Source organism: Amblyraja radiata, chromosome 2 (genome assembly GCF_010909765.2).
Source record: "Amblyraja radiata isolate CabotCenter1 chromosome 2, sAmbRad1.1.pri, whole genome shotgun sequence".
Classification (NCBI taxonomy): Eukaryota; Metazoa; Chordata; class Chondrichthyes; order Rajiformes; family Rajidae; genus Amblyraja; species Amblyraja radiata.
The window spans coordinates 100,409,850-100,430,803 of NC_045957.1; the positions used below are offsets into that span (position 1 = coordinate 100,409,850).

At 42.3% G+C, this 20,954-nt stretch overlaps 1 protein-coding gene across 2 annotated transcripts in view; it reads left to right on the forward strand.

Moving 5' to 3' along the window:
• The window catches only part of LOC116966099 (dynein heavy chain 5, axonemal-like), a 350,576-nt gene that overhangs the window by 214,888 nt on the left and 114,734 nt on the right, over positions 1 to 20,954 (forward strand). For both annotated transcript variants that reach the window (XM_033012270.1, XM_033012280.1), the window contains 3 exons: positions 16,561 to 16,728; positions 18,504 to 18,722; positions 19,770 to 19,946. In XM_033012270.1, the coding sequence (XP_032868161.1) occupies positions 16,561 to 16,728; positions 18,504 to 18,722; positions 19,770 to 19,946 (564 nt within the window). The remainder of the gene's footprint in view (positions 1 to 16,560; positions 16,729 to 18,503; positions 18,723 to 19,769; positions 19,947 to 20,954) is intronic.

A 20,954-nucleotide genomic window follows, 5' to 3' on the forward strand; every position in this document is an offset into this window, starting at 1 on the left:
GACTTAACTTCACTAAATATGTTTGTTAAGTATGTACATTTCAAAATGGAAACGTTTGTTACTGCCAAACAACTGATTTCCAAAGGATACTTCATGGCAAGCATTGACCTCTAAGATGCTTACTATTCAGTACCCATTCACAAGGATCATCGCAGATACCTGACATTTACCTGGATGGGGCAGCTATGGCAGTTTAAAGCATTACCCCATGGTTAACATCAGCCCCAAGATTATTCATCAAGATACTAAAACCAGCCCTGGCAATATTAAGAAGACAAAAACATATGGTCATGGCATATCTTGATGATATCTTAATAGTAGGCAAGACCATGGAATTGGCATATCAGCGGTGTCAGCTACCAAACAGTTGTTCAAAACCTTGGGATTTGTCTTACATCCAGATAAATCTAAGTTGAAGCCATCCACAACCATGGACTACTTGGGCTTCACAATTAACTCAGCCCACATGTCTGTAACTTTGCCAAAAGACAAAACAACTGAATTGGCACAATCATGCAACAATTTAATGGTCAACGAGCGACCAACTATTCGACAAGTAACAAGAGTAATTGGGGAAATGGTAGCAGCATTTCTGGCTACACAATTTGGACCTTTGCACTATCAAAACTTACAAAGAGCAAAGGTACAGGCACTAAACCGATATGCAGGTCATTATGATCGTATCATGAAATTACCCACTGAAGCAATATCAGAACTACAGTGGTGGGCAGAAAACGTTTGGCATGGTTTCAGCCCTATCATCATCATTAACCCTACTTTAGTTATCCAAACAGATGCCAGTGCACAAGGCTGGGGAGCGACTAACTCCCTATCCAGCACAGGTGGTAGATGGACTAACCTAGAGTCATCATTACTACTTACACTGGGCATTAACTATCTAGAGATGTTGGGTACCTTTTATGGTTTAAAAGCATATGCATCCAATATGCATCACTTGCATGTACGGTTACAAATAGACAATACTACGGTGGTGGCCTACATTAACCATATGGGCGGCATAAAATCGATATCATGCAACAAATTGGTCAACACAATTTGGCAATGATGTGTCGAAAGACATATTTGGCTATCAGCAACTTACCTGCCAGGTAAGCTAAATACAGTGGCAGACACCAGGTCACGCAAATTTAATGACAATGCAGAATGGATGTTAAACCCCGAAGTGTTTGCAAAGATTATTAAGCAATATGGCACGCCAGATATCGACTTATTTGCATCAAGGCTAAATCACCAGGTACCTATGTATGTCGCTTGGGAACCAGACCCTGAGGCAGCAGCGGTAGATGCGTTCGCGAAATTGGGGACATTTCTTCTTCTATGCATTTCCTCCCTTCTGCCTCATCAGCCGTGTACTACGCAAAATACAAATGGACTCTGCTTCAGGTATTTTGATAGTACCCGACTGGCCTACACAGCCATGGTTCCCATTACTCCACGACATCCCTCCGAACATCCACAAGAAAACAGTACTTGTACAGCATCAAAAAGTGGGAGAAGTACTGCTTGGATACAGGGACCACCTACTCAACCGCTACAGTTACCAACGTACTGGAATTCCTGGCGAACCTTCACCACGATGAAGGACTCAGCTACAGTGCCATCAACACAGCTAGAAGTGCCCTGTCTGTCTATTTAAAACAAGCTCCAGGACAACAGGCCATGGGGTCCCACCCGCTGGTGGTCAAACTAATGAAGGGTATTTACAACTCTAACCCCCCTAGACCAAGGTACACCCATATATGGGATGTCAGTGTGGTCCTGACATACCTCAGGGGATGGCCACCAGCCAGATCCCTCAACCTGGAACAATCTACGCTCAAAACACTCATGTTGATGGCACTTGTATCTGCACAGAGGGTCCAGTCACTACACCTATTGCAACTGGACAACATGATCACAGCTCCATACCAGATCTCTTTCATTATCCAGGGACTGATCAAACAGAGCAGACCAGGAACACCTAATCCAGTCGTGGAATTCCGGGCTTACCCGCCAGAACCACGGTTATGTGCCATGACCCACCTACTGTCCTACATAGACACAACCAAAAATATTCGAGGGAGTGAAAAAGCCTTATGGGTCAGTCAGAAAAAACCTTATGGTCGGGTGACGAGCCAAACCATTTCGAGATGGCTCAAGCAGGTGCTAAAAGCTGCTGGGATAAACACTAACATGTACAAATCTCACTCCACCAGGGCAGCATCCACGTCGACGGCCAAAAGAATGGACGTGCCTATAGACCACATCTTGGCTACAGCAGGATGGTCAGGGGAAAGAACGTTCAGAACTTTTTATAATAAGCCGTTGGCAAAACCTGCTTTATTTGCAGAAAAAAATTTACAGACTGCAAATATTTAATTTAAGCCCAGGGGAGCAATTTAATTTCTTTGTTGTTATTGTTAAAAAATACCGTTGTGTTTTTCTACAAACAGATTCATTGGTTGATTACGATAACACACTTCCTCCCTCAAGGACTTCGGCAGTGAGTGAAGTAATAACTGTTACACGGTTTGAAATCACAGAGCTTTAAAATCTTCACGTAGTCACTCACGTGACTCCGAAGTAAAATAGTAAGATTAAACGAGAACTTATCAGTTTGAAGTTTGATCTGTATTTTATGAGGAGTTACGATGAGGGATTACGTGTCCTCCGCTCCCACCCTCAATAATATGGGTCAAACTGATAACTGATCTCCTTTTCTTTACTATGTTTATTTCAATAACTGTGTCTATCTGTGATTCCACACCGCTGCTTTGAAGTATGCCGCGCATGCGTGCTGAGCGGGCTCTTCACGTAATCCCTCATCGTAACTCCTCATAAAATACAGATCAAACTTCAAACTGGTAAGTTCTCGTTTAATCTTACTATTAATGGTTAACGTGAACATGGTATGCTAAAGGACCGGTTTCCATGTTGTATCTTTCAACCAATAAATCAATTTAAAAAAGCAAATGAGGTGTAATACAAAATACCATTTGGAGCTAGATTAAAACATATCCAAGGAAGAGGCATATAATTTGACCAGAGGAAACTGCAAACCGGAGGACTGGGAGAAATTTAGAATTCAACAGAGGAGGACAAAGGGATTAATTAAGAAGGGGAAAATAGAGCATAAAAGAAAGCTTGCGGGGAATATAAAAACTGACTGTAAAAGCTTCTATGTGAAGTGGAAAAGATTAGTGAAGACAAATGTAGGTCCCTTACATTCAGAAACAGGTGACTTCATTTTGGGAAACAAGGTAATGGCAGACCAGTACTTTGGTTCTGTCTACACCAAGGAAGGCACAAACAATCTCCCAGAAATAATAAGGGACCGAGGATCTAGTGTGAGGGAGGAACTGAAGGAAATCCACATTAGTCAGGAAATGGTGTTAGGTAAACTGTTGGGACTGAAGGCAGATAAATCCCCAGGGCCTGATGGTCTGCATCCCAGAGTACTCAAGGAGGTGGCCCTAGAAATCGTGGATGCATTGGAAGCAGTTCATGTGGGCTGGAGGGTAGCTAATGTAACCTGACTTATTAAGAAAGGAGGGAGAGAGAAAACAAGGAATTAAAGACCAGTTAGCCTGACATTGGTAGTGGTGAAGCTGCTTGAGTCGATTATTAAAGATGTAATAGCAGCGCATTTGAAAAGCAGTGACAGGATCTGTATGAAGCAGTGAAAACCATAATGCGCTTAACTTCATAAAAAATAACTTTATTCAAATAACATACAGAGACCATGGTCTTTAGCCTCTGTAAGGTACCGCATAGTAAATCAGACTGAAGCCTGCGCTTAGCTATTCACATACCACCAGATGGCATATTGGAATCCCCAGCATGGATCATGGATCGGGTCAACAATAGCAATACCAGGCATGGATCAAATCAGCAATAGAGATTGATCTACAGAATCGGTCAATGTCAGCATGGATTTATGAAGGGAAAATCATGCTTGACTAATCTTCAGGAATGTTTTGAGGATGGTAGAATCAATAGAATTGATAAGGAAGAGCCAGTGGATGTGGTGTATCTGGACTTTCAAAAAGCCTTTGACAAGGTTCCACACAAGTGATTAGTATGCAAAATTAGAGCACATGGTATTGGGGTAGGGTAATGTCATGGATAGAGAACTGGTTGGCAGACAGGAAACAAAGAGTAGGAATTAACGGGTCCTTTCAGAATGGCAAGCAGTGACTAGTGGGGTGCCACAAGGCTCAGTTCTGGGACCCCAGCTATTTACAATATATATTAACTATTTAGACAAAGGAATTACGTGTAAAATCTCTCAGTTTGCAGATGACACAAAGCTGAGTGGTAGTGTGAGCTGTGAGGAGGATGTCATGAGGCTGCAGAATGACTTGGATATGTTGGGTGAGTGGGCAGATGCATGGCAGATGCAGTATAATATCAATAAATGTGAGGTTATCCATTTTGGTGGCAAGAACAAGAAGGCAGATTATTATCTGAATGGTATCAGATTTGGAATAGGGGAGGTGCAACAAAACCTGGGTATCCTTGTACATCAGTCACTGAAAGTAAAATACAGCAGGCAGTGAAGAAAGCAAATTGCATGTTGGCCTTCATAGCGAGAGGATTAGAGTATAGAAGCGAGGAGGTCCTTCTGCAGTTGTACAGGGCCCTGGTGAGACCACACCTGGAGAATTGTATGCAGTTTTGGTCTCCTAATTTGAGGAAGGACATTCTTGCTATTGAGGGAGTGCAGCGTAGGTTCACAAGGTTAATTCCTGGGATGGTGGGACTGACATATGATGAAAGAATGGATTGACTGGGCTTATATTCACTGGAATTTAGAAGATGAGGAGGGATCTTATAGAAACATCCAATTCTTAATGGATTGGACAGGCTAGATGCAGGAAATTTTTTATCGGTGTTGGGGGAGTCCGGAACCAGGGGTCACAGTTTAAGAATAAGGGGTAGGCCATTTAGGACTGAGATGAGAAAAAAAATTTTCACCCAGATTGTTGTGAATCTGTGGAATTCTCTGCCACAGAAGGCAGTGGAGGCCAATTCACTGGATGTTTTCAAGAGAAAGTTAGATATAGCTCTCAGGGCTAACGGAATCAAGGCATATGGGGAGAAAGCAGGAATGGGGTAATGATTTTGGATGATCAGTTATGATCATATTGAATGGCGGTGCTGGCTCGAAGGGATGAATGGCCTACTCCTGCACCTGTTTTCAATGTTTCTAGATCAAGTGATAAGGAGCATAATTACTGACCATTAGCAGCAGTGCCTGCCTTAAGCCAATTGGACCAATTGCTCCCAATTGGGCCATGCGCTTAAGGGGGCCCCACGCTAGGCTGGTGGGCAATACACGGTATCCCCTCAGCAGCGACCCTTGTAGGTGAAATTCCTCACCGACAACAACACAGTCCCGCGGTTAACTTTCAATAGGGAGGTTGCACGCAGTTGAGGTCACGACCCGTGACCCGTACTGTTGCCATGCAATGCCAACTAGAGTACACGCGGTGAACTGCAGGTAAGTATTTGCGATGGCTGCCAGCACAGCAGGCCCTTCTTCTGGCCCAGCATCTGGATTGGTTGCACACTCGCGAACCCCCTCCGTCCATCCCCGCAGCCAGGGGTGGGGGGGGGAGGAGGGGTCGGGGGGGGGGGTGGGAGGGGTCGGGGGGGAAGGAGGAGTAAGGGGGGAGGTCGGGGGGGAGGAAGAGGTTGGGGTGTCGGTGCCGCGTGGTCAGTGACTCTGGGTGGACGGAGGGAGTAGACCGTCCCCAACTCTGCTGCAGCTGACGTTGCCCGGAACATCAGCCCCGCTCCACCCGGCCCCGCTCCACCCGGCCCCGCTCCACCCGGCCCCGCTCCACCCGGCCCCGTTCCCCCCGGCCCCGCTACACCCAGCCCCGCTCCACCCAGCCTCACTCCACCTGGCCCAGTGAATGGGCGCTGCCGACCCACAGTGACAGTGCGGCCCACAGGGGGAGACTCTGCTGCAGCTGACGTTGCCCGGAACATCAGCCCCGCCCCACACTTACTGGTATTGTACACCCGGGGCACGGGGGACCCATTACTACAACTTTACTTCAGACAGTTACAGTGACCCCGCCAGCGGATGTGTACACACGCCTGATGTTATCATGATAGTCACTGACTGAGCAGCTGACTCTTATCTGGAATTAGTCAGTCAAGGTGCATCTGAAGCAAACAGCGCCGTCCGCTCCCAAAAGCAGCAGTTACCAAATGGAATAGCGTTTGATTTACGCCAAACTCTCACATGCATAAACGTGTGGACACAATAGTTCCTTCATTGTCATGTCTACCAAGGTACAGTGAAATTATTTTGCATAGAGATCAGTGCAATTATTGCCGTCCCTAAGTACAATGCCCGGTTAGCACATAATGCACAGAAACAGGCACTGAGTCTATAAGCAATAGTCGCCAGGTGTTGCGCCATTTCATGGTCCCAACTGCAGGTGGCTATGAAGGCCTGTTGTAGCCATCGTATCAACAGAAACATCACGTCCCTCCTCCCCCCATTCGCACACAAAACGTGTGTGTGTGTGTGTGTGTGCATAATACAGAAGCCACGTCTGCGATTGGTATGTGTAGTAACAAACAAGTGTGTCGGAAAAAAAGTGGTCAATATCAGCTTCATAAGGCTGAAGCTTGAGATGCTGCCGGGAGCAGTCGTGCGGCGAAAGCGTGGCAACAGTGACAGCAGGTCACATTCCCCGCTCCCTCCCATCATCAACCTTAGGGCCTACCGATTCCCGCCCTTCATTCCCACCCATCGGGAGGGAGCTGTACAGGGACGACATTCTCCCTGACCACAGACTGAAACATTGATTGTAATGAAACATAGGTTGCAACCGCAGAGCCCATACAGAATATTAGCAAACCTTCGTTAAATAACGCGTGGAATAATGCAGTTTAATGGTAGTTAACAGCTACGGTGAAGGTTGGAAGTGGAGGTACTGTTCCCAATTGGGTCCCCACCTCCTAAGGCCGGCCCTGATTAACAAGGCAATTCAACGAAATGGGATGAGAAAGGGACATAAGCAAGATAGTGGGAAATAATGTCTGAGCAATATACCTGAAAATGTATTGTTCATTCCAAAAGGTTGCAAAGTGCCTAGATGAAAGGCCTAGATGTACTAACATCTAACCTTAGTACTAGATGTTAGTACTAGTGTCTACTCTGTCAAAGTGATGCTTAATATAAACAGCAGAACAACAGCAGATGTTCTGCTGTTTATATTAGGCATCACTATGGCAGAGGAGACAGAAAGGCTGGAAAGGAAATGGGATTGTGAATCAAAGTGGCACGCAACAGGAAATTTAAAATCAGCCTGTGAACTGAGCACACATGCTCCACAAAGCAGTAATCCGCAAGCAGTAATCCGCAAATCCCCAATAACCTACCTGACCTCCCGGTGGCTCAGCACTTCAACTCCCCCTCCCATTCCCAATCCGACCTCTCTGTCCTGGGTCTCCTCCATTGCCAGAGTGAGCAACAGCGGAAATTGGAGGAACAGCACCTCATATTCCGTCTGGGGACCTTGCGTCCTTATGGCATTAACATTGAATTCTCCCAATTTGGCTAGCCCTTGCTGTCTCCTCCCCTTCCTTAACCCTCTAGCTGTCTCCTCCCACCCTCCCATCCGCCCGCCCTCGGGCTCCTCCTCCTGCTCCCCTTTTCCTTCTTTCTTTCCCCCCCCCCTCACCTCCCATCAGTCTGAAGAAGGGTTTCGGCCCGAAACGTCGCCTATTTCCTTCGCTCCATAGATGCTGCTGCACCCGCTGAGTTTCCCCAGCAATTTTGTGTACAATCCAATCTGTGTTTGGTTCTCCTATGTAAAGGAGGCCTCCTTGTAAAAATCAATTCACTAGGTTGGAAGAAGTGCAAGTGAACCACTGCTTCACCTGAGATAGACACGAAAAGCTGGAGTACCTCAGCGGGACATGCAGCATCGCTGGAGAGGAATGGATGATGTTTCGGTTTGAGATCTTTCTTCAAACTGGTTAAGGATAAGGGAAATGAGAGATATAGATGGTGATCTGGAGAGATAAAGAACAATGAATGAAAGTCCTACAAACAGCTAACAATGGCTTGTTTCCTTTATCATCATGACTTTTTTGCATATCTTTCATTCATTGTTCTTTATCGCTCCACATCACCGCCTATTTCTCTCGTTTCCCTTATCACTAACCAGTCTGAAAAGGGTCTCGACCGGAAATGTCACCCATTCCTTCTCTCCAGAGATGCTGCCCAAAGATCCTATAGCGAGCAAGATGGTCCACTCGACGAAAAAGACGTAGTACGGTCATGGGCAGATTCATGGGTAATTTAAGGCCCCATTTCCGTAACCGGCTTCTGTCTCCGCACCAAAGATCCCATAGGATAATAATGTGGAGACGGAAGCCGGTTACGGAAACATCCTCGTAAAAATAAAGTTATTTGGTAAAAATCTTCTCCTCATTTTCAACATTTAAATTTATTAACACTAACTGTTCCCCCGCAACGTTGATTACACTGCGAGTCGGGTCGGGTCCGGTTACGGAAATGGATGAAAAAAAGACCCACGTTCCGTTCCGTTGCGTACTACACATCAGCCCATTGCATTTAGCAGGAGTGGTCTATCTTGCTCCACTATAGGATCTTTGATGCTGCCTGTCCCGCTGAGTTATGCCAGCTATTTGTGTCTATCTTCGGTTTAAACCAGCATCTGCAGTTCCTTCTTACACACTGCTTCACTTGGAATGATTGTGCAGAACCCTGGATAATGGGAAGGGTAGAAGTGAATAGACATGTGTTGCATCTTCTCCTGTCACATGGAAAGGTGCTTTAGATGGGGAGTGGTGGGTGAGGTCAGAAGAGTAGACTAGGGAGTAATGGGGTAGTGAAGGCCTATTATATAACATGGATGTAGTGAAGGAAGATAAGGATTCAACGTGAATTTATTGGTGTTTAATTTTCAAATACCAAAGCTCATTTCACCACTCCCTCATCATGTACATGCCGATTAAAACCTAAGTGCAGGTCAGCTCTTCAATTTGTCTCAATTTATCCAGATCGGGGATGAATCCAAATCATGGATTTTGACAGTCTCTTTCCTTCCACGACTGCTATCTGGTCAACTGAATTCCTCCCAACAGTTTTTTTTTAAGGTCCAGATTCCAGCATCTACCATGCCTCCTCTTTGGTTTGAATCTGATTGATGGATTTGTACTCAGACTATAATATAAATCAATGAAATGAAAGGATAAAATGCTTATGGTGTATTCAGTATTGTGTGTGTTATCTTGCTGTATTTAATTACTGATTGCAATCCAAGAGCTCAATGAATAGTAATTTAAATATAACATGTCAGGGGAAAATTAGGATGTCAAAACACATTTGATTATTTGATTGTCTAAGGATTTAATGAAGTTCCTGGGACACATGGATGCAAGCCTGCACGGTGGTGCAGCACCAGAAACCTGGGTTCCTTCATGACTGCGTGTGCTATCTGTATGTTGAGTAATCTAATTTCCTCCCACATTCCAAAGACGTGTTGAGTTGTAGGTTAATTGGCTTCTATAAATTGTCCCAGTTTACACTAGAACTAGTGTAAGGTTGGTCAGTACGGACTCGGTGGGTCGAAGGGCCTGTTTCCATGTTATATTTCTAAACTAAACTAAAATGTTAATTCTGTGTTCTCCTGTCCATTTTGTAGTGCTGTCGGTAGCACTAATTCAGTTGATCATTAGTTCAATTAGATCATCAACTCTCAGTGACACAGGCAACGTTCCACAGCTGTCATAAGTGCCTCATAATGACATTTCCCAGAATATCTTCCCATAATAATAACCTTTATGGTCGATTTGCAAGTTTTCAAAAAATTGCTGCCTAATCACATTCATTTGGCACTTCTCCAATACCAGTCCAAGAAAAATTGAAAAGCTTCCTTGCTGATTGATTGATCAACTGGTTGTAATTGTAGTGACTATGTGGATTTTTATTCTAATAGCAGGTAGTAGCAGAATCGCTAAGAGAAATGAGGAACTGCTTAAACGCATGTATCCTATTTATTTATTCTATATTCTCTATAAGTACACTGCATATATATACATATATATATACACATATACACATATACACATATATATATGTGTGTGTGTGTATATATATATATATATATATATATGTGTGTGTGTGTGTGTGTGTGTATATATATATATATATATATATATATATATATATATATATATATATATATATATATGTGTGTGTGTATATATATATATGTGTATATGTGTATATGTATATGTATATGTATATGTATATATATATGTGTATATGTATATGTATATGTATATGTATATGTATATATATATGTATATATATGTGTATATATATGTATATATATGTGTATATATATGTATATATATATATATGTGTATATATATGTATATATATATACATGTGCCCAACAAATGAAGGAGTAATTCATATACAGGTACACCATCAATTTACCGCCATCCTTGTTTCCAGAGCCTTGCCGGATTATCAATTTATCCGGACCAATATCAATAGTTCAATAGTCCTTTATTGTCACATGTACCCTGACGTACAGTGAAATTTGATTTTACCATACAGTCATACTAAAGAAAGCAACAAGATACAAAATTACATAAGAATTAAACATAAACAGCCACCACAGAGGTGTGTGAGAATCCCGAGGCACACAGCAAAAGCGGAGACCCACAGCCATCAGTCCAATGTCCAGGCCACACACACGCTCTTCACCGTGATGTGACCAGAGTTGTACCAACCGCTTGACACTCTCTCTGCAGTCCCTGTCCGCCCGAACAGCCAGAAAGCCGTCCGCACTCACACCAGACTCTAGGACACTCCTATGGCGCGTTGTCCCCAAAAACACAGAGATCCACTGCACTCACGGCAATCCCTCCGAGTCCCCACCAGAGCAGGCAGCATCCATCTTGCTTTCAGTGACCTCACCGTGATGGAAGGTGAATAACTTTTACCTTCTTCCTCCTTTTCTTCCACGTTTGGGGCGATCGAAACATCCGCAGTCAGGGCAATCGAAGTTCCCGCAGTCGGCGATCGAGGCTCCCGTGATCGGGGCAGTCGAAGCTCCTGCAGCTGGAGCTCCCGCAGTCGATCCCTAACAAAGGGACCGCCAACTCCACGATGTTAAGCTGTAATGTGGACGGAGATCCGACACGGAAAATGTCACTCCTCCGTCGAGGAAAGAGATTAAAAAAAGTTTCCCCCACGCTTCCCCCACCCCGCCCCTACATAATACAAAAACTAAAGATTAACTAAAACATACAAATAAAACAGACTAAAAACACAAAGAAGAAAGGGACAACCCGCCACCCGGCAACGTAATAATAATTCAACAATACATCTCTGAGCCACTAATTATACCCTAGACGGCTAGAAACTTTATCTAAGAATTAACAAGTAACAAATAAATAAACAATTAAATCTTCCAGGATAGAGGCACACATCACAAAAGAGTGTGCGCCACACGCAATGATCTCATAATTTTGTCTGGATTAAAGGAGGTGCCAAATGATCAGTTGCTGGAAAATCGATGGTGGACCAATATTCATATTATTTACTTAATTAATTTAACCTCCATATGGGGTCTTTTTTCTGTCCCGTTGAACTTCTCAATGACTATGATATAGTTGGGATCACGGAGACATGGCTCCAGGGTGACCAAGGCTGGGAGCTGAACATCCAGGGATATTCAATATTCAGGAGGGATAGAGAGAAAGGAAAAGGAGGTGGGGTAGCGTTGCTGATTAGAGAGGAGATTAACGCAATGGAAAGGAAGGACATTAGTTTGGAGGATGTGGAATCGGTATGGGTAGAGCTGCGAAACACTAAGGGGCAGAAAACGCTGGTGGGTGTTGTGTACAGGCCACCTAACAGTAGTAGTGAAGTTGGAGATGGTATCAAACAGGAAATTAGAAATGCGTGCGACAAAGGCAAAGCCGTTATAATGGGTGACTTCAATCTACATATAGATTGGGTGAATCAAATTGGCAGGGGTGCTGAGGAAGAGGATTTTTTGGAATGTATGCGGGATAGTTATCTAAATCAACATGTAGAGGAACCAACGAGAGAGCAGGCTATTTTAGACTGGGTATTGAGTAATGAGGAAGGGTTAGTTAGCAGTCTTGTTGTACGTGCCCCCTTGGGCAAGAGTGACCATAATATGGTTGAGTTCTTCATTAGGATGGAGAGTGACATTGTTAATTCAGAAACAATGGTTCTGAACTTAAAGAAAGGTAACTTCGAGGGTATGAGACGTGAATTGGCCAAGATTGACTGGCAATTAATTCTAACAGGGTTGACGGTGGATATGCAATGGAAGACATTTAAAGACTGCATGGATGAACTACAAAAATTGTTCATCCCAGTTTGGCAAAAGAATAAATCAGGGAAGGTAGTGCATCCGTGGATAACAAGGGAAATCAGGGATAGTATCAAAGCGAAGGATGATGCGTACAAATTAGCCAGAAAAAGCAGCATACCGGAGGACTGGGAGAAATTCAGAGACCAGCAGAGGAGGACAAAGGGCTTAATTAGGAAAGGAAAAATAGATTATGAAAGAAAACTGGCAGGGAACATAAAAACTGACTGCAAAAGTTTTTATAGATATGTGAAAAGAAAGAGATTAGTTAAAACAAATGTAGGTCCCTTGCAGTCAGAAACGGGTGAGTTGATCATGGGGAACAAGGATATGGCGGACCAATTGAATAACTACTTTGGTTCCGTCTTCACTAAGGAAGACATAAATAATCTGCCGGAAATAGCAGGGGACCGCGGGTCAAAGGAGTTGGAGGAATTGAGTGAAATCCAGGTTAGCCGGGAAGTGGTGTTGGGCAAATTGAATGGATTAAAGGCCGATAAATCCCCAGGGCCAGATAGGCTGCATCCCAGAGTACTTAAGGAAGTAGCTCCAGAAATAGTGGATGCATTAGTAATAATCTTTCAAAACTCTTTAGATTCTGGAGTAGTTCCTGAGGATTGGCGGGTAGCAAACGTAACCCCACTTTTTAAGAAGGGAGGGAGAGAGAAAACGGGGAATTACAGACCAGTTAGTCTAACATCGGTAGTGGGGAAACTGCTAGAGTCAGTTATTAAAGATGGGATAGCAGCACATTTGGAAAGTGGTGAAATCATTGGACAAAGTCAGCATGGATTTACAAAAGGTAAATCATGTCTGACGAATCTTATAGAATTTTTCGAGGATGTAACTAGTAGCGTGGATAGGGGAGAACCAGTGGATGTGGTGTATCTGGACTTCCAGAAGGCTTTCGACAAGGTCCCACATAAGAGATTAGTTTACAAACTTAAAGCACACGGCATTGAGGGTTCAATATTGATGTGGATAGAGAACTGGCTGGCAAACAGGAAGCAAAGAGTAGGAGTAAACGGGTCCTTTTCACAATGACAGGCAGTGACTAGTGGGGTACCGCAAGGCTCAGTGCTGGGACCCCAGCTATTTACAATATATATTAATGATCTGGATGAGGGAATTGAAGGCAATATCTCCAAGTTTGCGGATGACACTAAGCTGGGGGGCAGTGTTAGCTGTGAGGAGGATGCTAGGAGACTGCAAGGTGACTTGGATAGGCTGGGTGAGTGGGCAAATGTTTGGCAGATGCAGTATAATGTGGATAAATGTGAGGTTATCCATTTTGGTGGCAAAAACAGGAAAGCAGACTATTATCTAAATGGTGGCCGACTAGGAAAAGGGGAGATGCAGCGAGACCTGGGTGTCATGGTACACCAGTCATTGAAAGTGGGCATGCAGGTGCAGCAGGCAGTGAAGAAAGCGAATGGTATGTTAGCTTTCATAGCAAAAGGATTTGAGTATAGGAGCAGGGAGGTTCTACTGCAGTTGTACAGGGTCTTGGTGAGACCACACCTGGAGTATTGCGTACAGTTTTGGTCTCCAAATCTGAGGAAGGACATTATTGCCATAGAGGGAGTGCAGAGAAGGTTCACCAGACTGATTCCTGGGATGTCAGGACTGTCTTATGAAGAAAGACTGGATAGACTTGGTTTATACTCTCTAGAATTTAGGAGATTGAGAGGGGATCTTATAGAAACTTACAAAATTCTTAATGGGTTGGACAGGCTAGATGCAGGAAGATTGCTCCCGATGTTGGGGAAGTCCAGGACAAGGGGTCACAGCTTAAGGATAAGGGGGAAATCCTTTAAAACCGAGATGAGAAGAACTTTTTTCACACAGAGAGTGGTGAATCTCTGGAACTCTCTGCCACAGAGGGTAGTCGAGGCCAGTTCATTGGCTATATTTAAGAGGGAGTTAGATGTGGCCCTTGTGGCTAAGGGGATCAGAGGGTATGGGGAGAAGGCAGGTACGGGATACTGAGTTGGATGATCAGCCATGATCATATTGAATGGCGGTGCAGGCTCGAAGGGCCGAATGGCCTACTCATGCACCTAATTTCTATGTTTCTATGTTTCAAAGAAAGTTGTTCCATTAGCATTGTACTCAGCTCTTGGTTTGAGAAAGTGTCACCAATTAATATTCTGTGAAATTTTGTGTCATTTTTTTCACTGGATCAACTTCTGGAGTGTGTAATTCTTCAAATATTCAGGGTGATCAGAACACACTATCTCACACATTATCCAGCACCACCTGTCCAAGTGACAAAATTTGTAAGTCCAGTGTTGATCTCATCAGTCACCTCAGAACCCAGACTGCTCGCGTGGAAACAAATTATTCTTTTTGTCCTGAGGGGTCATTTGAGAAGAATAATTCAACAGGAATTAATCCATTGTGGAATGTAATGTTGCAAATCGTACAAATGTCCAGATAAAATCCTGCGATCAGAATATTACCATTCTCCATTCCCTGCATATCCATGTGACTGTCTAAAAGCCACTTAAATGCTTCATGCCTCTATTGTATCTGCTTTCACCGCCATCCCTGGCATTCCAGGGAGCCATCACTCTCTGTGTAAAAAAAACGTAAACGTTTCCCCCTCTGAGCTTAAATCTCTGAACCTCTCTTTCTAAAGTATTTTTCATATGTCCATTTGGGAAAAATGTCTTTTGTATGCCTTCTTGCTATTTTATTGTAACCAAAAAAATCGTTACTATTTTCAAAAATCATGTTCTCACACTCAGTCAGGTAACCTTGACAACATATTTGCAATTGCAATGTTTAATGATCTGTATTTCATTGTGTAATCATATTGAGAAAAGAGAATTGCCTATGTGTGCATTATCAAAGCAACCAGATCTGTACTGCAGTAATGATCAATCATGATGAGAAATGACTCACACATTGTTAACTCAGTAAAAGGTCAACTCAAAAGGATCAGATGAAACTTTTTCCTTTCAAGTATAATTTCTAATACCTGTTACTCACTGTCATGGTATGTTTAGAGTTTAGCCTTTAGAAATACAACATTGACGCAGGCCCTTCAGCCCACTGAGTCTGTGCCGACCAGCGATCATCCCGTACACTATCCTGCACACTAAGGTCAATTTACAATTTTACCAAAGCCAATTAACCTAAAAACGTATGTCTTTGGAATATGGGAGGAGCCGGAACTCCTGGAGAAAAGCAACAAGGTCACAGGGAGAATGTACAAATTCCGTACAGGCAGCACCCATAGTCAGGATCGAACCCGGGTCTTTGGTGCTCTAAGGCAGCAACTCTACCGCTGCCCCACTGTGCCACCCAAATGCAAATATTGTAATGCAAATGAACTTGCTTCACTTTTGTACATTATCTGACTAATAACAATTCATATTCCATGATTTGAGTGTGGCCTTGACTTCATGCTTTATACAAGTCCAATATTTTTATTGAGAATACAGCATTAAATATTTGGCAGTGCACAAATAGCAGCCTAAGACTACAAAATATCTAGATCCCAAATAATACTTGGCCTTTTCAATGTGAGCAACTTGGTTAGAATTATGTCAAAGTGGTCGAAAATAAGTCATGATGTAGGATTCGAAATTTCCAATCCCGTGGGTCAAGTTTCTGAGATAGCCTTGTGGGGCAAGCAGCTGCAGCTAATAATGCCATACTCACAATGAAGTTCCAGGAAGAGGCTAGTAACATCGTTATTCATACCTCAATGACCTTTCTTGGATGAAAGGATGGAGCTGCATTTGTGGGATCAGATTTTTAAATCATTATTGAAATGGATACATAAACTCAGGTTTGAGGGATTACCTACAGTTTGTTTTTCGGAAGGAGATTTGGGGTCACCAGTATGGTAATTTTTAGCTTTGTGCAAGTGACACAGAGATGCGCGCCTGTGGCCTCTGATCCCCAAAAGACTTTGGTGGCGTCCGTGGTTGAGTAGATATGGCTGGGCTTATCGTGACATTTCTGACTTATCTATAGACCGGAAATTTCAGTTGTAGAAATATTCATGCCCTAGAGTTCTTTCTGGCAGAAGAATCAGCATGGTAATATATTGCCAATAAGAATGGTTTTTCAAATATTGCATATCTATGTAATTAATTTTGCCAAAAAGATTAAACATACCTTGCTTGATATGCAGGATAGCATCACAGGAGAGGTTGTGGATTTGCTGCAACCATACCTAGACATGGATGACTACAATCTTGAGACTGCCAAGAAAGTATGTGGGAATGTTGCGGGCCTATGTTCATGGACAAAGGCCATGGCAAGCTTCTTCGATATTAACAAAGAAGTACTTCCATTAAAGGTATGATATGAATGCATAACGGATTGCAAGTTTACAGGGAATGTCAAGTTGAATTTATTGTCATGCACAAGTGCTGTAAGGTACAGGTACAATGAAAATATTGTTTCCAGCAGCAGCACAGGCACATAGTCTCAGACAACACATCGAAATATAAATTATACATACATTTCACATAACTTCTGCAAGAAAGTGAAAAGAAGAAAGACTGCAAAAACAAAACCAGGACAATAGTGCAAAGCACAATTATAAATAAAAATCCATGGTGGTGCAAGAACCCATATAATTTAATTCCTGATGTAGTATTAGGGTCAGTTCAAGAACCTGACAATTGTTGGGGAAGTGACTGTTCCTGAATTTGGCGGTCTGCACCTGATGGTAGCAGCAAAAGGAGGGCTTTCTTGGATTGGTGGGGGATCATTGATACCTTCTACTATACATCTGTAGACGATTATTATAGTGTTCAAAGACATGCTACATCTCTTTACACTTCTATTAAGTAGAGGCATAGGCACATCCTCCCCATGATTATATCTAAGTACTGGGCCCAGACAGGTCATCTGAAATGTTAACGGCCAGGATTTTGAAGTTGCTAATTCTCTCCAGCACCAAATCACCAATGAAAATTGGTGGTTGGTTTCCCAATTACCGCTTTCTAGAGTCAATGATTAAATCCTTGGTTTTATAACATTGAGTGGGAGGATGTTGTTTTGGTACCACTCAATCAGGTATTTGATCACTCTCCTGTGTGCTGTCTCATCAGCACCTGTGATTCGGGAAATAAGAGTGTTGCCTCTGTTGAATTTGTAGGCGTCATTGAAGATGTGGTTAGCCGTACAATTATGTGGGTACAGAAAGTAGAGAGTAGAAAACCTGTCTAAAAGGCTTATGTCAAATACCTTCAGTGGACAGTGGGATTTCACTCTCCCATGACTGTGCCCTCAGCTATGTGCATTTCCTGTATTTGAGTGTTTTCTTTACTCTCTTTAATTATAGTTTTATGAAGGCTACTTTCGGGGCTGCAGATTTATACACAGCATAAAAATTGTATTTCACTTTTCATGAGATTTTTACCAAATCTCAGTTTTAAATAATTTTGAATGTTATAACTATAGCTCTTCAATTAAGATCCAATTATCTTAATTTTACATGTCTTTAAGAAAATAATTTAAAAATACTAGATTTTATTAGATACTAAAGTATACGTTGTGATATCTTTAGAAACATATAAACATAGAAACATAGAAAATAGGTGCAGGAGTAGGCCTGCACCACCATTCAATATGATCATGGCTGATCATCCATCTAAGTATCCTGTACCTGCTTTCTCTCCATACCCCCTGATCCCTTTAGGCACAAGGGCCACATCTAACTCCCTCTTAAATATAGCCAATGAACTGGCCTCAACTACATTCTGTGGCAGAGAATTCCAGAGATTCACCACTCTCTGTGTAAAAAATGTTTTTCTCATCTCAGTCCTGAAAGATTTCCCCTTTATCCTTAAACTGTGACCCCTTGTTCTGGACTTCCCCAACATCGGGAACAATCTTCCTGCATCTAGCATGTCCAACCCCTTAAGAATTTAGTAAGTTTCTATAAGATCCCCCCTCAATCTTCTAAATTCTAGCGAGTACAAGCCAAGTCTATCCAGTCTTTCTTCATATGAAAGTCTTGACATCCCAGGAATCAGTCTGGTGAACCTTCTCTGTACTCCCTCTATGGCAAGAATTTCACTGTGTCCATATTTTTTATTTACTTTAATGTGTGTTTGCAAAAAGGCAAATCTAGCTATGCAAGAAGGCAAGCTCGTTGTTGCCCAAGAAGAACTGAACAATGCCCAAGCGCAGCTGGATGACAAGCAACGGGAGCTCGATGTAGTGCAGGCCATGTATGATGCTGCAATGTCAGAAAAACAAACATTACTCGATGATGCGGAGGGCTGTAGGAAGAAAATGAATAATGCCACTGCCCTCATTGATGGCCTGGGTGGTGAAAAGGTGATTCACAATTGTGATAAACCCAATGTCAATATTAAATGAATATTATTAAATGTTCAAAACCATTTATTGAGTGTGCACAGATAAAACTAAGCAATCATGCATAAATGTAACAGCAAATACTGATTATATTAAATTCTTAACACCAGCATTTAACTTTTAAACAAAATGTCATAATCTTTGGACATGTACATAGGAAATTACAGGGTTGTAACTGGAACCAGAGTATAATTTAGGTTATTAATTAAATCACAGTTAAACAACAATGTCATGGCACTTTTTAATTTAATCAAAAAGCAATATCAGCAACATTAGAGATGCAACTGCAGCAGCATTATTTTGGGTAAATGTTATGTTCATTAATGCGTATTGCCAAGTGGAATATCTTAGCACTCATAATTCACAAGTTTGCGTCAAGAAAGGCAGCACATCTTGGAATTTTATGCTAATTATTTATGCAACTATTTAATTAAATATCTTGTCATTGGATCTCTATTATAACTGTGATAATTGCAGCAGAAAAATGTTAACTTTTATCTAAAGGTTTGAAGGAATAAATAAAACAATATAATTTATGAAAATTAAAATTGGTTATCAATAGCTTCTGTACACTTTGAAGGGTTGGAAATGTTTGTACATGTTTGAGCTTTGCATCGTTAGTCCATCCAAATCTTTACAGTTCGTTCAAAAACATTAAGCATATCAATGGGGTTATCTTGCATAGCAATATTTTAATTAGGCACAGTGATTAAAATTGGCATAGCCTGATGCAGTCAAGGAACATGCAAAACAAGTTGCAAATTCCAATTCCCATAGGAAATTAATAGTTAAAATCCTTATATTCCAAACCTATTTGCAGAATCTCATGATGCATTGACATTTACTAAGGTAAAGAGACAAGTGTCAAAGCTGGTACTGGAGATAAACAAATTCATTATTTAAGCAATAGAAAAGAGCTTAGACGCTGCATTTGTAAATAAATAAAAGATGCAAATCAGCACTGAAACTATTTGATATATTTTCTTATCTTCAAATGAAACTCTTCAGGTTCGGTGGACAGAAAGCAGTAAACTTTTTCAGGACCAGATAACACGATTAGTGGGTGATGTACTGTTGGCTACTGGATTCCTCTCTTACTCTGGCCCATTTAATCAAGAATACAGGAACCTTCTGCTTCAGATGTGGAAAGAAGAGATGAGCAGCAACAAAATTCCATTCAGTGATGTAAGTGAGCTTTTGGAAATTTGGAACGATTTTCCTATTTTATCAAAACACATATTACAGCCCAGTACATTGAACAAATGAACATTTAATTGTGCAATATTGGAAATGAAAATATGAAAAGCATATGGTGAAATTGTTAATTGCCACTTGGATTAGCTTTCAATTAAGGAAGTGATAATGTTGTGGCATTTAGGAAGCTTTTAGATAGGCACATACTGTAAACACGCAGGGAGTGGAAGATATGTGAAAGCAGATGAGGTTAGTTCATCTTGGAATCATGTTCGGCACAGACATTGTGGGCTGAACGGCCAGTTCCTGTACTGTACTGTTCTATGTTCTTGAAACCAACCAATTTACATTTTCCAGCCTGAAGAAGGGTCTTGACTCCAAACGTCACCTATCCACATTCTCCAGAGATGCCATCTGACCCACTGTTACTTCAGCACTTTGTTTATTTTTCTTGTAAACCAACATCTACAGTTCCTTTTGTCTCCAGTTTCATCAGTGTAAAAGGAAGTTAGCAATGCACAATTTCCACAAAGGGTGTATGTTTAGAATGCACTGGTGTAAATGTGCAGAATGGAAAATAAGGTTGACAAGCACAGGTATGATAGCAATATGCAGTTACTGTATGTTGTATTGATAACATTCTTATCACAAAAATGAATATTTTCAGTCTACTACCTGTGCTCAACACCCACAAGTGAGGAGTGGGCAGGGAGGGGTAGGGGTGGGGGGGGGGGGGGGGGGGGGGGTGGGGGGGGGGGGGGGGGTTGCACTGTCACCATTTACCATCACTTACCATAAGTTGAAATAGGTAACTCATCTCCAGTTACCCTGAAGCCTATCATCCATCAATGAGGTACAAATTGGGAGCATGACAAATCCTGTCCAGTTAGCTGGATGAGTAAGGTAGCTTTCACAAAGCTGGATACAGGCAGGACAAAGGAGTCACCAGGTTGGTAAGCCATTCACCACCAGTGCAAAGTGATTGTAGTGTGTGTCATC